Genomic DNA, 15,414 nt, shown 5'->3' with positions numbered 1-15,414 from the left:
CTGGGCGACAGAGCGAGACTCTGTCTCAAAAAAATAAAATATAAAAATAAAAAACGGTGGCTCCTGTTTCAGGAGAGCTTACTAGGGGCTGGCCCCACATGATCCCTATAATCTTCTGATCACGTGCTCAGATGGCCTTCGGAAGCATTCTCTGTGCATTTACATAAACTCACAGGCTCATGGAGAAAGAGGCTTATTTGTGTGTGGGTATGTGTGTTTTATTATTGACATGATGATGAAAGTGGGACTTTTCTCCCTTTTAGTAAAATGTCCTGGTGATGTTTGCTCATATGTGAGAGAGGAACCTCCTATTTGAGTCTTGCATATGGGAACTCACCACACTTTACATAACTACTCTACTGACAGCCCTTTAGGTTGTTTTCCTTTTTTTTTTAATAAGAAATTTACTCTTCATAACAGCTCTTTGAAGGAAGTAGTAGTATTATCTCATGATACAAATGAGGAAACTGAGGCTTGGAAGGGTTAGAGGCTTACCCAAACTCACAAAGCTGTGAAGGGGTGTATTTATCCACAGTCTTGTTTGTCAGATCCTCTTAGTAGACTGTGGGTTCCATTAGGGTGAGCCCTGGGTCTGTCTTCTTCATGGCTGTATCCCTAGCACCAAAAAGAATATTCAATGAGTAATTATTGATGACAAATGGAATGAGCTGGCATCAGAAACCACATCTTATGACCAATGCTCTAACACAATTCTGTACACCTTAACCTCCCCGTGCCAATCCCTGTTTTGGTCAGATTTGGGCCTGTGGCTGGTCTACTGGATCCCTAGGGAGTCAGAGCCAGAGCCCCCTTCCCCTTGTATCCCGGTAGCTGGCCTGAGAGCCCCACTCCTGCCCTGTGTGTACATCCAAAACAGACTTCTCGTCTGCCTGCCCTTCCTTTTTTTAGTAGGCCGGTTGCAGTAGCTCACGCCTATAATCCCAGCAATTTGGGAGGCTGAGGCCGGCAGATTGCTTGAGGTCAGGAGTTTGAGACCAGCCTGGGCAACGTGGCAAAACCCCATCTCTACAAAAAATACAAAAGTTAGCCAGGTGCAGTGGCATGCTACCTGTAATCCCAGCCACTCAGGAGGCTGAGGTAGGAGAACTGCTTGAGCCCGGTAGGCAAAAGTTGCAGTGAGCCAAGATCACACCACTGCACTCCATCCTGGGTGACAGGAGTGAAAATGCTGTCTCAAAAAAAGATTTTTTTAAATTTTACTTCATTTTTTTTTCTTTTTGAGACAGGGTCTTGCTCTGTTGCCCAGGCTGAAGTGCAGTGGCACAGTCACAGCTCACTGCAGCCTCAACCTCCTAGGCTCAAGAGATCCTCCCACCTCAGCCTCCCAAGTAGCTGGAACTATAGGCACACCCCCACACTTGGCTACTTTTTAAATTTTTGGTAGAGATAGGGTCTTGCTATGTTGTTACGAGCTCGAACTCCTGAGCTCAAGCCAAACTCCTGCCTCAGCCTCCCAAAGTGCTAGGATTACAGGTGTCAGCTGCCTTACCCAGCCAACCACCCACCCACCCTTCCAAGCAGGATCGGGATCATCTGGAACTCTACTCCTCAAGCCACTGCCTGTTTGCTATGAGGGGCCAGCCCTGACCCCTCCCTGTACTGCAGACCCTCAGATACTGGGCTGGCCCTGCATTGGCCATTCTGCTTTCTGTTTCGAGTGAGGCCTGAAGCCCGAGGTCTGACACCAACCTCCTGCATGCTGCCTCCTGCCTGGGACTCACCGTTCACTGCAACACAGATGAAACCACAATCCTGTCTCCTGGAGTTGCCTCTCAGTTGGCCTGGTGTGTCATTCTGGGAAATGGGACCTATGAGGAAACACTTGGAGACGTGTTGGGTGGGTCATTAGTGGCTGAGTGGTGTGTAGTCCCCATTCGGGGATGGCTCAAGACCCACTTCAGGTTTCTTCCGGCAGGTTGTGTGTGGCCTGGGCTGTGCAAGATCCCAGGTCTGTGTGTGGGAAGGCTCGTTCCTCCTGATGTACAGTGACTGTGGCCAGGCTGGAGCCCTTGTCCTCATCCAGCTAGATGTGCATGTTTACTTTGCTTTTCCCAACTAGTGGCATTCTGTCAAGGTCTTAGTTCATTCCTTTGTCCCTCCAGTGCTGAGCATCCCAAGCTTGTCCCTCACAGGCCCTTCCTAGCCTCTTCTCCTCCCCATAACCAGAGTGACAGGAAGAGCCCAGGCTGCATACAGCAGGACAAAGGCCACAGACGGCCAGGGCTCTGGAAGCCCACATTCTATAGCAACTCCAGCCCTATCTGTCCTGGCTTGCTGGCCTCAGGCACATCCCATAACTCCTGGGAAGCTGATTTATTTATTTGCAAATATTAATTAGGTACCTACTATTCACCAGGCACTCTGCAAGGGGTGAGTGAGACAGAGGTGTGCTTCCAAGGAGCCCTCAGTCTGTGGAGAGAAAGGAAAAGACATGGCAGGACAGGGCAGCCTGACCTGCTGGGAGCCCACAGCTGGGCTGTTGAGGCTTCTTGGGGGAGGTGGCCTCTAAGTGGGATCCTGAGGGATGGGTAGGATCTAACTGGGTTCTATGGTTTTAGGTAGCAAGACCTGGGTGGGGGTGAAGGAGGAAGAGAGAGAGAGAGAGAGAGGAGGAGGAGGAGGAAGGAGGGAGCGAGGGAGAACACCGTGCTGCTGAGAGCTCAGTGGGACGGGCTGTACCGCTTGAGAGGGAATGAGGCCAATTCAGACAGCAGTGGTCAGACCACATGGCCTTCAAGGGCCTCTTATGCAGAGGTCCAGACTGCGCCTTTGGCTTTAAGCTGAGGACAAATGTGATCAGCTCCTTGCTCTGAAAACCTCACTCTGCTGGGAAGAGCAGAGGTAAGAGGTGAGAGCCTGGCATCCGGAGCACCAGGGAGGAGGCCACTGAAATCTGGGGGAGGTGGTGGTGGCCTCACTTTCCTCAAACTGGGAAGGTGGTTGTGAGGACTGAATGTGGGGAAGTTTTTGTGAATTGAAAAGTGCCATGTAACGGACAGTTACTTGTAGCCCCATCCTCAGTCTCACCTTGTGACCTTGCAGCCCCTGAGACTGAGGTCCAGAGATTTCACTTGTTACTTTGCATCTTCAGAGCTAGAGGGTGGAGCTTTCTCCTCCACCATTTCCTCCCACATAATGTCTGCTCTGGCCTGTGGGTTGCCAGGTTATGCCAAAGCGCTGTCCAGCTCCACAGTCGGCCGCCAGCCTCCTCTGCCTCCCAGCTTCCTGGATCCCAGGCAGGTGGGCAGAGGCTGCTGCACCTTGCCAACTGTGATGGCCACATGCATCCTCCCCAGCGCGGGCTGGCTGTCAAATGTCAGGGTCCCCAACAGCAGCAGGAGGCCTGGGGAACCAGGACATGCCTGGGTGGTAGCACCTGCTTCTCTAGGAATCTGCAGCCCTGGTGGTGGCCAAGGCTGCTGTCTGAGCCTAGCAGTTTCACAACACACTGGATTAACAACCTCTACTGGCTTTTCAAAAAAAAAGTCAATCTCTTTCTCTCTCCACTGAGTGACAGAGCTATGAACTGGGGAGAGCAGCCTCCGCAGGGTGTAAATGTACCTGAGGTGTCAGCACAGGCCTGGTATGGAGCAGGACTCAGTTCTGAGCAGGACTCAGTTCATGTGGGTGCAGACCCTAGGGGGTTGTGGAAGAACTCAGGGTTGGGCCTCTGACAGGACTGGCCCCTAACTCTTCACTTCCTACCATGCGACCTTTTGCAGGGCCCATAACCCCTGAGTTTCCCTTCTCTAAGTGGGCATTGTCAGCCCTACCCTGGGATGTTGGAAAGGGACAATATTGTTTTTCTGTTAAAGGGCCTGGCCCAGGGCAGACACTCAGAAGATGTTCATTTCCTGTCTCTCTGTCCTGCCCTGCACTGGAGCACGTTCTGAGGGTTTCATTCTACTTCTCATTCCTGTCTGTCCCTGGTCACCCCTTTATCAGCTAGCTGCCCCATGAGCTCTTCATCATGGTCCCAGAGGGAGGCGGCCCTGGAGCCCTCATGGCTGCCATAGAGAGGAATGTGGACCGAGCCGTCCCTGGGGGCAGCGCTGAGAAGGTAGAGACCAGCAGACAACTCAGAGAGAGCTGGCCCTGTGCAGGGTCTGGGGTCATAGAACTGGAGCAAATGCAGCCCCATTTCGTTGGGAGGCCAGTGGGCAGTGACTTAACTTCAGGGTCCATGTAACAATGCGGGGTTAGAGAAGACTCCTGGCAGATGAGCCTCTGAGGAATAGGTGGGAGCTGCAGCGCTGCTGGGCAGGGCAGGGGGAGCCAGGGAACTTCTGAGCAGGTGAGTGTGTGTGTATGTGTGTGCATCAGTGTGTGTGAGTGCAGTGCGAGCCTGTGTGAGTAGTGCGAGCTTGCGTGTGTGCGCACCTGTGTGTGTGCGAGCATGTGTGTCTAAGCGTTGCAAGTGTGCATGTGTGCACCTGTGTGTGTGTGTGCACCTGTGTGAGTGCAGTGTGAGCCTGTGTCTGAGCAGTGCAAGCATGCATGTATGTGTGTGCACCTGTGTGTGTGCGAGCATGTATGAGCAGTGTGAGCATGTGTGTGCACCTGTGTGAGCATGTACGTGTCACCTGTGTGAGCACGTACGTGTCACCTGTGTGTGCAGTGCGAGCCTGTGTGAGCAGTGCAAGCATGCATGTGTGTGCACCTGTGTGTGTGAGCAGTGCAAGCATGCATGTATGTGTGTGCACCTGTGTGTGAGCGTGTCTGAGCAGTGCAAGCATGCATGTGTGTGTGTGCACCTGTGTGTGTGTGAGCGTGTCTGAGCAGTGCAAGCATGCATGTGTGTGCACCTGTGTATGTGTGAGCAGTGTGAGCATGCGTGTATGTGTGTGCATCTGTGTGTGTGTGAGTGCGTGTGTGTGTCCAGAGAGGATGAGGGGGGCCTCCCAGCAGGAGGTGGCTGTGGAAGGAGAAGAGGGCAAGTCTGAGAAGGGGATTGGCAAAGCAGCATTTCAGCCACGTTGGGTGGGATCCAGAGACCTGAGGACACAGAGGGACAGACATGTTCTGGGGTCCTAACTCTGGCACAAAGACTAGAGGAGCCCGGCTGGGCATGGTGACTCACACCTGTAATCCCAGCACTTTAGGAGGCCAAGGTGGGCGGATCATAAGGTCAGGAGATCGAGACCATCCTGGCTAACACGGTGAAACCCGTCTCTACTAAAAATACAAACAAAAAACGAAAAACAAACAAAAAAACGGGCATGGTGGCACGCACCTGTAGTCCTAGCTTCTTGGGAGGCTGAGGCAGGAGAATCGCTTGAACCCGGGAGGCGGAGGTTGCAGTGAGCTATCACACCATTGCACTCAAAAAAAAAAAAAAAACTAGAGGAGCCCAGCATTGTTGGTAACAAGCTAGAGCCTATTACTGTCATTTTCCAGATGAGGAAAATGCAGCCTAGGGGACAGAAAGAGACTTAACATCACACAGCCACTGACTTGCCCATGCAAATCCCACAGCCCCTTGCCCAACTTGCCTCTGTCCAGACAGGGCAAAGGGGCTCTGAGTCTGCAGCTGCTGTGTTGGCTGCATCCTAGGGCTTCTGGGAAATCCCTGCTCCCCTCACGGCCCAAATGGAAAGCCCCAAGGTCAGAAGAGGTTGTCCCGGCTACAGGCTTCCCTCTGAAAGGACCAGGCCTCTGGGCCAGCCTGGTGTCCTCTCCCTAGGGGCAGGGTGCCCCCTCAGGACTTATGACGCCCAGGGCTGTGTGCCCAAGCCGCTCACAGGGCTCTTCCCGCCACCCCCTTTATCCTGCAGATTTCCACACACACCTCACAGTTGACAGCTTTAGCATTGGACACCCATATACATACCCACCAGCGGGAGTCCACCGTTGACATCTTCCTGTACTTCTCCCATCATCCCTCAGTCCATCTTACTTTTTTAATGTATTTCAAATTGAAATGCAGACATCAGTACATTTCCTGCTAAATATTTCAGCATGTGTATCATTAACTAGACTTCACTATTTATTTACATTTTTCTTATGTAAAATTTATTATACAGGGAAAAGTGCAAATCTTATGTGTACATTTGCCAAAGCCCTCTTTCACTCAGCAAAATATTTTGAGTTTGTTACATATAACAGTAGGTCATTGCTGTTAATTTTTTTCCTGTTTGAAGAGCTGGGGTTTTGCTCTGACACCCAGGTTGACCTCCTGGGCTTAAGTGATCCCTTTGCCTCGGCTTCTCGAGTAGCTAGAATTACAGGCACAAGCCACCATTCCCGGCTAGTTCATTTATTTTTTAAATAAACTTTTTATTTTAGAATCACTTTAGATTTATAGGAAAGTTGGAGAGATAGAGTTCCTGTAAGCCCCCACCTAGTTGCCTAGGTTGTTAACATTTTATATGTTACCATGATATGTTTGTCAAAACTAAGACACCCTGATATATTACTATTAGTCTGAAACACTAGAATGGATTTGGATTTCCTATTTTTGCAGTCACATCCTCTTTCTCTGCCAGGACCCCATTGAAGGGTCCACGTTACACTTAAGGTCACACCTCCTCAGTGTCTTCTGCTTTTGTTTTTAGTCTTTCCTGACTTGTCATGACCTTGACAGTTGAGGACCACCAGCCAGGCATCTCGTAGAATGTCACCCAATTTAGGTTTGTCCACCAGTTTAGGTTTGTCTGATGCTTTTCTTAGGATTATCCTGTGGTTGTGGGTTTTTAGAAGGAATCACATCTATTGGGGGTACATGCTAGCCATGTGATTTCAAGCTGATGTTAACCTCCACCACGTGGTTAAGATAGTGTTGGCCAGGTTTCTCCACTGTGAAGTTACTCTTTTCCCTTTCTCTGATCCTCAGCAGGAAGTGAGTAACCGAGTCTAGACCACCCGAGGCTTAGGGGATGCAGAGTGAACAAGAATTAAGCTCCTTCTTTGGGAGGGGGTATAACTATCTACATTGTTTGGAATTCTTCTGGAAGGAATATTTATCTCCTCCCCGCATTGATGTATTGATTCATTGATGTATTGGCTGATTTAATTGAAGTTTTATTTTTTATTTTTGAGACGGAGTTTCGCTCTTATTGCCCAGGCTGGAGTGCAGTGGCACATCTCCGCCTCCCGGGTTCAAACGATTCTCCTGCCTCAGCCTCCTGAGTAGCTGGGATTACAGGCATGCACCACCACGCCCAGCTAATTTTGTATTTTTAGTAGAGATGGGGTTTCTCCATGTTGGTCAGACTGGTCTCGAACTCCCGACCTCAGGTGATCTGCCCGCCTTGGCCTCCGAAACTGGTGGGATTACAGGCGTGAGCCACTGCGCCTGGCCAAAGTTTTATTTTTGTCAGTGGAATACATGTATGTAGTTTGCAGAGTTCAGGTTTATAGGGGAAAAGAATAGCTACCTAAATTCTTCCTGTTATTTCTGCTGGTGTTTCTAAATAATATGCCTACTCTTCTGTGTGTCCTTTTCCGTTTTGTATTAGGTTGGATCATATGAAATTGCCTGTATTCAACCATTTTTTTATCTGCAAAAATGGCAGTTTCATCTGGTCCAATCTAATAACCTCATCTTTTTCTTCCTCCTGCTTGTCCAGATGATTATTGTGTGACATGGAGTTGCTTCGTTTTGATTGTTGCGGATTGTGACTGCACCTGCCCCTCATCTGACCTGGTTCAGGGATCAGCCTCTGAGCTCAGTCCCTGCTTTGGGCTCCTCCTGCCCAGATGGCATCTCGGGCCTGGGTGAGAAAGGGCTGCAGGGTATGAGGTCAGCCTTTGCTGTGATCGCTGTCCCCCAATGGGCCAGCCTGGAGCTGCCAGCTGGGCAGCTGGGGGCCGGGCCTCAGGGGCTGCCTGAGCTCTGTCTGCTTTTCTGACACTGACCAATCTGGTGCTCCTCAGGGATCTGGGCCCCAGGCAGACCACCTTTCTGGGTCCATGGCCATTAGTCCAGTGCTCCAGGTGCAGCCTTAGGCCAACCATTGAACACTTTGAGTCTCAGTTTGCCCATCTGTTGAAGATGAGGATTGTTAAACCTTCCAGATGGGCTTCTGTGGTGATAGAATGGCAGGTACTTGTCCTGAGGCCATTAGAGCTGCTGGTGACAGGACACCTTCTTGAACTCCAGGCGCCTCTGATCTCTCTTTAGCTGCTGTTGTGTTACCTTCAGGTGAGTGAGAAGCTGCCCAGGACAGGGTCTGGAGGTCTAGATCCCAGGCTTAGCTCAACCTGTCTTGCCCCAAGACCATAGCCAAGTGCTCTGTGCCTTAGTCTCCCCATCTGTGCCATGTGGTTGGTGCCAATCCTCTGAGGTCTCCAGGTGCCTGAGAGCTGCAGTGTCTGCAGTGTGAGCCCATCCGCTCATCCTTCTCTGAGGCTGGGCCCTGCCCAACCTGCTCCAGGGACCAGTGGTCTTGGGAAGCTTGGGCTGACCGAGACCGCAGACTCTGGGTCTGGTGTACAGGGCCCTCGGCAAATCCCTGTTCCTTTCTGGGCCTCCTTGAAGAGACAGTGGGCTGAGCTTCTAGGCCCCCTTTGATTCTGCGTGTGGCCCGGAATGGGACAGACAGACTGAGCTGGGCACAGAGATACCATAGTGACAGAACCATTCGAAGACCCTGCCCTGATGGAGGCCCTGGGCCAGGGGAGGAGGCACAATCAGGCTGTCAGCTGAAGGAAAAATTGTGCTTTGGATGAGTCTGTTATTGAGTAGAGATTAGTGGGGCCAAGACCTAATCTGGGGGGCAAGTGATCCTGAGACCTGAAGCGTAAGCAGCTGTCGACTAGATGAACGGGGAGAGAACGTTCCATGCAGAAGAAACAGTAAGGATCCTGCAGTGGGGTGAGGTGGAGCCAGGAGAGGGTGGGCAGGGACCCTAGCAAGGTCTCAGAGCACCAGGGAGTTCGAGCTTCCCCCTAAGGCATGGGAAGCCTTTGGAGGATTTGAAGACTGGAAGTAACACCATCAGATGTAGGTTTTGAAAAGCTCCCTCTGGCTGCCAGGAAGAATGGGGTGGGCGTGGGTTTGAGAGCAGGGAGCCCAGGGACCAAGCTTTGCTGTTGTTTAGGAGATGACAGTGGCTCTGTCCAGAGTAGTGACTGTGGGGCTGGATCGAAAGGGTGGATTTGAGTTTAAGGGGTAGAATTGACAGGTCATGGTGGCTTGATGTATGAGAGAAGTGTCAGGGCAATTTTATGGCCTGGGCACTTGGCTGGAAGATGGGGGCATGGGTGCCCAGTGGGAGAAGTGTATTTGACAGAGGGAAGGTGAGGAGTTTGATGTGGACCTGGCTGGGGTGGAAGTGGCTGTGGGAAGAGGGGGCAGAGGCCTCTGGCTGCACAGGCACCAGGCTGGCATTTGAGACCAAAGCCTGTGATGGAGGTGTAGACCATGGGTGGGGGCCGGGGAAGTCTGGACAGCTTCTGAGAGGCCAACAGACCTTGCAGGGTCAAGTTTGGGCCCTGAGGTGGGGGCCCTGGGCAGGGCCTCTCCAGTGATTGTGATCCAGAGCCAGGCAGGGGCTCTCCTGTCTTCCAACACATGCTAGCAGTTCAGGGATCCTGGGCTCACGGGGAGATACCCTGCAGCACCTCATATCCTCTCTCTCCCCCCAGATCCTGCTCATCTCTGATTACTTCTATGCCTTCCTGCGGCGGGAGTACTACCTCACACACGGCCTCTACTTGACCGCCAAGGACGGCACAGAGGCCATGCTTGTGCTCAAGTAGGCCTGGCTGGCACAGGGCTTTGTGGACCTCAGGGGGCTGAGGGGCCAGAAGCTGGGCCAAGCCCTCCAGTCAGAGTTGCCAGCAGGCGAGTGCTCGGGCAGAAGAGGTTCGAGTCCAGGGTCACAAGTCTCTGGTACCAAGAGACCCATGGCTGATAGTAAGGCCTGTGGGGAAGAACTGGAAGCTCCCCAACTTGGACCCCCCCACTTCGTGGCTCTGCACACCAAGGAGCCCCCTCCCAGGCAGGAAGGAGAAGAGGCAGGTGAGCAGGGCTTGTTAGGTTGTAGCTACTTAATAAATGTTTTTTGTTATGAAGTCTACCCTGAGACCACATCTGCATTGCACTCCTAGAGGGGTGGCCCCTAATGTTCTGAACACTACACACAGGTGTGGGTTTCCACAGCAAGCACTGAGGCCACAGAACACAAGTCTGTGCGCCAGAGCCCGGGGATGGTGCAGACAGCCCTACCAGCACCCTTCCCACTCCCAAGCAAGCAGCTGGAGGCACAGGGCCAGGCAGGCCTGAGCAATCTTTATTCTGCAGAGGGACAATGACCACAGATCCATACACCATGTGGAGACCGAGGGGCGGGGAGCCAGGGGCCAGTCTTTCAGGGGTGGGCAGGTCCAGGCGTGGGCAGAGCCTTGGGTGGGTGAGGGGCAGATGGGCAGACAGGCAGGGGCCTAAAAAAAAGATGAACCACACAGCGGGGTGCTGGGGGCTGCTCCCAACCCTCCCCCATCCCAGCCAGCACCCAGAGGGACAACCCTAACACAACCGGCCCAGGATCCACCCAGGGGCAGAGTAGGTGGGTTGCCCTCTGACTAGGGGGGCACATGCCTGCCCAGCCCACCACGGCAGAGGCAGCTCAGTTCAGGAACCAGGAGCTCTCTGGGCAGGGCCTGACCGGGCCCCCCCCACTCCCAGGCCGACCCCCCTACTGCTGGCTCAGAAGCCGAAGGTTTCCTGGGAAGCGTAGACCATGTAGAGGAAGCCGTCCTCGTCTTTCTCCTGCTCGTAGATGTCCGCGATGGGCGTGGACACGCTCACCATGCTGTGCTGGTTCACCAGCAGGAAGAAGGCCTGCGTGGGGTTCAGCTGCAGGCGGCGCCTGAGGCAGGCGGGAGAGTATGTGGCTGTAAGGGGCTTGGCTACGGGGCAACGTAGCCCTGACCCCCAGAATGATTCCCAGCCTTTTACACCCATCCTCACCCCACCTGTCACCTCTGACCCGGCACCGACTGCAGCCCCGACCTTGACCTTTCCAGCCGCCCCAGAACAGGGGTCCACCACCGGTCCCATCACCCCTGACCCCTTCTCGGCGGGAACCCGTCTCCCTTCCCGACCCAAGCCACCACCTGGCAGCGGCTGCCCACGCACCGGATGATCTTGACCAACTCGCTCATGTTGACATGGTCCGGGACCAGAAACTTGGTCTTGTCCAGGACGGGCAGCTGCTTCTCACCCTTGTAGCGCTCGATGATCACCTGGGAGCAGGGCGGGCGGGCAGGGGGTTGTGTCGGGGACGCGCGAGGCGGGGCCGGGGCAGGGCTGGGGGCGCAGGACTTACCGGGATTTTGCTGGGGTGCTGGTCGCGGATCTGCTGTACCTCCTTACAGCGGTCGGCTGCGGACAGCGGCCAGACCGTGAGGCCGGGTCGGCCCGGCCCAGGTCCTCCCCACGTCTCCGCCTGCCTGTCCCCAAGGGGCGGCCCCCGGCCACGCCCCAGCTCCAGCCCCCGCCCCCGGGGCCGTCAGGCCCCACAGCCCCTGGCACCTATCGTGGTGGGGAAGCAGGCAGCCCCCGCCCAGGCCGGAGCCAGCCTCCCAGCCCGAGGGTCCAGCCGAAGCCTGACGTCACGGGGCTGACGTCACCTGCGGCAGTCTGGGTCGGCCGGGCACCCCCCCTCCCCGGCACCCCTACCCCGAGCTCACAGCTCGCCTGCCGGGCCTCACCGAAGCTCCGCCGCTGTTTGAAAGGCCGGTCGGAGGGCATCGCGCGGGCCCGGCTGGGCGCGCAGGCCGGGGCTCTGGGGCGCGGAGATGTGGCTGCGGTTTGGGGGCTCCGGGGGCTCCGTGCCTCGCGCTCAAGGGCTCCGGCGCTCGCGCTGAGCACGGCGGCGGCGGCTGCGGGAGGTAACTCGCCCGGTGACGTCAGGTCACAACATTCCTTAAAGGGGAGGCCGGCGCGCAGCTCCCATTGGGCCGACGCACAACCCGCCCGCCCGGACCCGTGACGTCACGGCGCAGAGAGCCTGGGTCCCCGGCCCGGGACACAAGGGGCGGGGCTCCTGGGCGCGTCACAGTCCCGTGACGTCATGAGCAGCGCGGGAGCCTCTCCCGTGGCCCCGACTCTGGTGAGGCCGGGAGAGCGGTGGGGCCGCCCTGGGCCGATGGAGCGGGTGGGCCAGGCTGCAGCCCCGTGGCACCACTTCCTGCCCTCACCGAGTCTGTGTCAGGACTGACCCGCGGTTCTGGGCACCGTGGGAAACAGCGGGAGCCAAAGGCCCGGCGCCTTCAAGGGGGCTCAGGGCAAGAGAAGGGAGAAGGTGCGGGAGGCACAGTCAGACACAGGATAGAGCAAGACGCTAGAAATGAACGCCCAGGTTTGAAAAAGAATAATATAATTGAAGAGTAGAGCTATCGAAATTCAGGTCTCAGAGGATGTGGCAAGAAGGCAGAGCAGGACAACAGAAGAGAAATCGTGGACCTGGAGGCTGATAGCAAGCAGCTTACCAGAGGACAGGTGATGGAGAATTAAAAGGAAAAGGCCACGGATGGCAACGCCAGGAGAACTCGCAGGCCGGAGCAGAGCTCCACAGGCGAGCACTGAAAGACCTGCAGAGGCAGTTCCTGAATGAGAGCTGCCAGAAATGATGCTTAAAATCCAGAGCAGAAGGCACAGACCGAAGATCAACATCTTTTTTTTTTTTTGAAAGGGAGTCTCGTTCTTGCGCCAGGCTAGAGTGGTGCGATCTCAGCTTACTGCAACCTCCGCCTCCCTGGTTCAAGCGATTCTCCTGCCTCAGTCAGCCTCCTAAGGAGCTGGGATTATTAGGCGCCTGCCACCACGCCTAGCTACTTTTTATGTTTTTAGTAGAGATGGGGTTTCACCATGTTGGCCAGGATGGTCTTGATCTCCTGACCTCGTGATGCGCCCGCCTCAGCCTCCCAAAGTGCTGGGATTACAGGCGTGAGCCACTGCGCCCAGCCGCCAAAATAATTTTTAAAGAATGTACTTCAGTATCAAAGACATGGAACCCAAAAGGAAGAAATTAGATGGAAAAATGGTGAGCAAATTAGTAAACATGTCAGTAAATCTAAACAAGTATTTAATATGCAACATGAATAATGGATAATCTGTGGGCCACAGAAACAAGATGCATGAGACAGAAGAACATGGGAGACTGAGAGGGCAATCAGAGTTAAGGTGTTTTAGGAAGTTCGATTTGAGAGGGGGATAAAGAGACTAAGCATTGTCTGGCTTTGTAAAGTCAGGTGTGTATTTCAGATATTTAAGAGGGATCATCAAAAGAATACAAACTATAATGGACGCCAGAAAAGGAGAAAAAGGAAGCAAAGTAAAAGGGATGGTAAATATATAGTACAAAACCAGAGGTAGAAAATGTGGTTTACGTTCACCTCTTAAAACACAGATGACCAGATTGGCCAAGAAAAAATAAAATGCAGCTCTATGCTATTTACAAGAGGACATTTAAAATCTAAGGGCACCAAAAGTAAAATGATGGAAAAAGGTGTACTAGAGAAAAACTAACCAAAATATGTACCTATAGAAATTCACTCAGACAAAATAGGCCTTCAGGCAGAAGACATTGGGGACAAAGGATCACCATGAAATGATGCGAGTAGCTCTGTGAAGAGAGGGAAGTTCTGAACTTCTATGTTCCAGGGTTTTTAAGGCTGAAAATAGGCTGGGTGCAGTGGCTCATGCCAGTAATCCCAGCACTTTGGGAGGCCGAGGTGGGCGGATCACTTGAGGCCAGGAATTTAAGACCAGCCTGGCCAACGTGGCAAACTCTGTCTCTACTAAAAGTACAAAAATTAGCCGGGCGTGGTGGTGCACGCCTGTCATCGCAACTACTCAGGTGGCTGAGGCACAAGAATTGCTTGAACCTGCTAGGCGGAGGTTGCAGTGAGCCGAGATTGCGCCACTGCCCTCCAGCCTGGGCGACAAAGCAAGACTCTGTCTATATATAGACTCTGTCTATGTTGCTCTCTCTCTATATATATATATGAATACAAGGAGAAATTGCCAAGTCCTCCATCATAGTGGGAGACATAAGACCTATTTGAATAACTAATAAACGGAACAACCAAAAAAACTAAGGACATAGAGGATGTTAATACAGTTGCTAATCCTGATCAGTGAAGCCCAATAGAATCCTGAACCTGACACGTTAATTTTTTAAGTTTTAAAATTTAAATTTCAGACCTGTGTGGGACCAACACATTACTTTCAATCACGGAAGGAACATTTACAAAAATGACCCAACTACTAGGGTGCACGACAAATCTCAACAGATATCAAATCAGTTTCAACCATATTCTTTGGCCACAGGCAAAAACCATGTAAGCTCCAACTGTGTGGAAATTGAAACCTGTTCTAAATATGAACTCATATATAAGTAAAAATTATTTAGATTAAAAAAAAATGAGGATACATATATTAAGAAAACTTGGGAGGGGGGCCCATACCAGGCTGGATGTGGTGGCTCAAACCTGTAATCCCAGCACTTTGGGAGGCCCAGACTGGAAAATTGCTTGAGCCCAAGAGTTCAAGGCAGCAGTGAGCTGTGATTGCACCTCTGCATTCCAGCCTTGGTGACAAAATAAGACCCATTTCTTAAAAAAAAAATTCAGATTTATAGCCTTATTACATAGATGTATTACTTAGATAATAAATACAGAGAATCAATGAGCAGAGTGTCAAAGAAATTTAAAAAGGAGTAATAGTGTAATCCCAGCACTTTGGGAGGCCCAGGTTGGAGAATCACTTGAGCCCAGAAGTTTGAGACCAGCCTGGGCCACATAGTGAGACCCGGTTTCTACAAAAATGAGAAAATTAGGCCAGGCGCAGTGACTCATGCCTGTAATCCCAACCCTTTGGGAGGCTGAGGTGGGCAGATCATTTGAGGCCAGGAGCTCAAGACCAGCCTGATCAACATGGCAAAACCCCGTCTCTATTAAAAATATAGAAGTTAGCTAGGTGTGGTGGCACATCCTGTAATCTCAGCTACTTGGGAGGCTGAGGCACAAGAATTGCTTGAATCCAGGAGGCAGAGGTTTCAGTGAGCCGAGATTGCGCCACTGCACTCCAGCCTGTGTGACAAGAGTGAGACTGTCTCAAAAAAAAGAAAAGAAAAGAAAAAAATTAGCTGGCTTTGGTGGCACACAGCTATAGTCCCAACTATTCAGGAAGCTGAAGTGGGAGGATCGTTTGAGTGACAGAGGCCCTGTCTCAGAAAAACAACAAAAAATACTGAAAACAGGCCAGGCATGGTGGCTCACACCTGTAATCCCAGCACTTTGGGAGGTCGAGGTGGGTGGATCACCTGAGGTCAGGAGTTCGAGACCAGCCTGGCTAACCTCGTGAAACCCCATCTGTACTAAAAATACAATATTAGCTGGGCATAGTGGCAGACACCTGTAATCCCAGCCACTTGGGAGGCT

General features: G+C 52.7%; 2 protein-coding genes across 10 annotated transcripts in view; one reads left to right on the top strand and one right to left on the bottom strand.

Annotated features, from left to right (window-relative positions):
• PIGU (phosphatidylinositol glycan anchor biosynthesis class U) overlaps positions 1-10,043 on the top strand; it is a 110,492-nt gene extending 100,449 nt beyond the window's left edge. For all 8 annotated transcript variants that reach the window (XR_012419299.1, XR_012419298.1, XR_012419297.1 and 5 more), the window contains one exon: positions 9,610-10,043. Coding sequence is in view for 3 of the 8 variants with exons in the window: in XM_005568784.4 (XP_005568841.3) it covers positions 9,610-9,723 (114 nt within the window). In the remaining 5 variants the exon portion in view is untranslated. The remainder of the gene's footprint in view (positions 1-9,609) is intronic.
• A 191-nt stretch (positions 10,044-10,234) lies between these two features.
• On the bottom strand, positions 10,235-11,870 carry MAP1LC3A (microtubule associated protein 1 light chain 3 alpha). Of its 2 annotated transcripts, none has more exons than XM_045362796.2 (4): positions 11,659-11,870; positions 11,295-11,350; positions 11,105-11,211; positions 10,235-10,835 (listed from the first exon to the last, which is right to left on the bottom strand). In XM_045362796.2, exons 1-4 carry the CDS (start codon positions 11,717-11,719, stop codon positions 10,673-10,675), a joined length of 387 nt encoding a protein of 128 aa, XP_045218731.1. In that variant the 5' UTR covers positions 11,720-11,870; the 3' UTR covers positions 10,235-10,672. The 2 variants fall into 2 exon arrangements, with proteins under 2 accessions (XP_045218731.1, XP_015313446.1); XM_015457960.3 differs by having other exon boundaries at positions 11,680-11,870.
• Between the last annotated feature and the right edge of the window lie 3,544 nt (positions 11,871-15,414).

The sequence above is a fragment of the Macaca fascicularis genome, chromosome 10 (assembly GCF_037993035.2).
Source record: "Macaca fascicularis isolate 582-1 chromosome 10, T2T-MFA8v1.1".
Taxonomy (NCBI): Eukaryota; Metazoa; Chordata; class Mammalia; order Primates; family Cercopithecidae; genus Macaca; species Macaca fascicularis.
The sequence above is the reverse complement of the archived record's forward strand: the minus strand, read 5'-3'. Positions and strand labels throughout refer to the sequence as shown.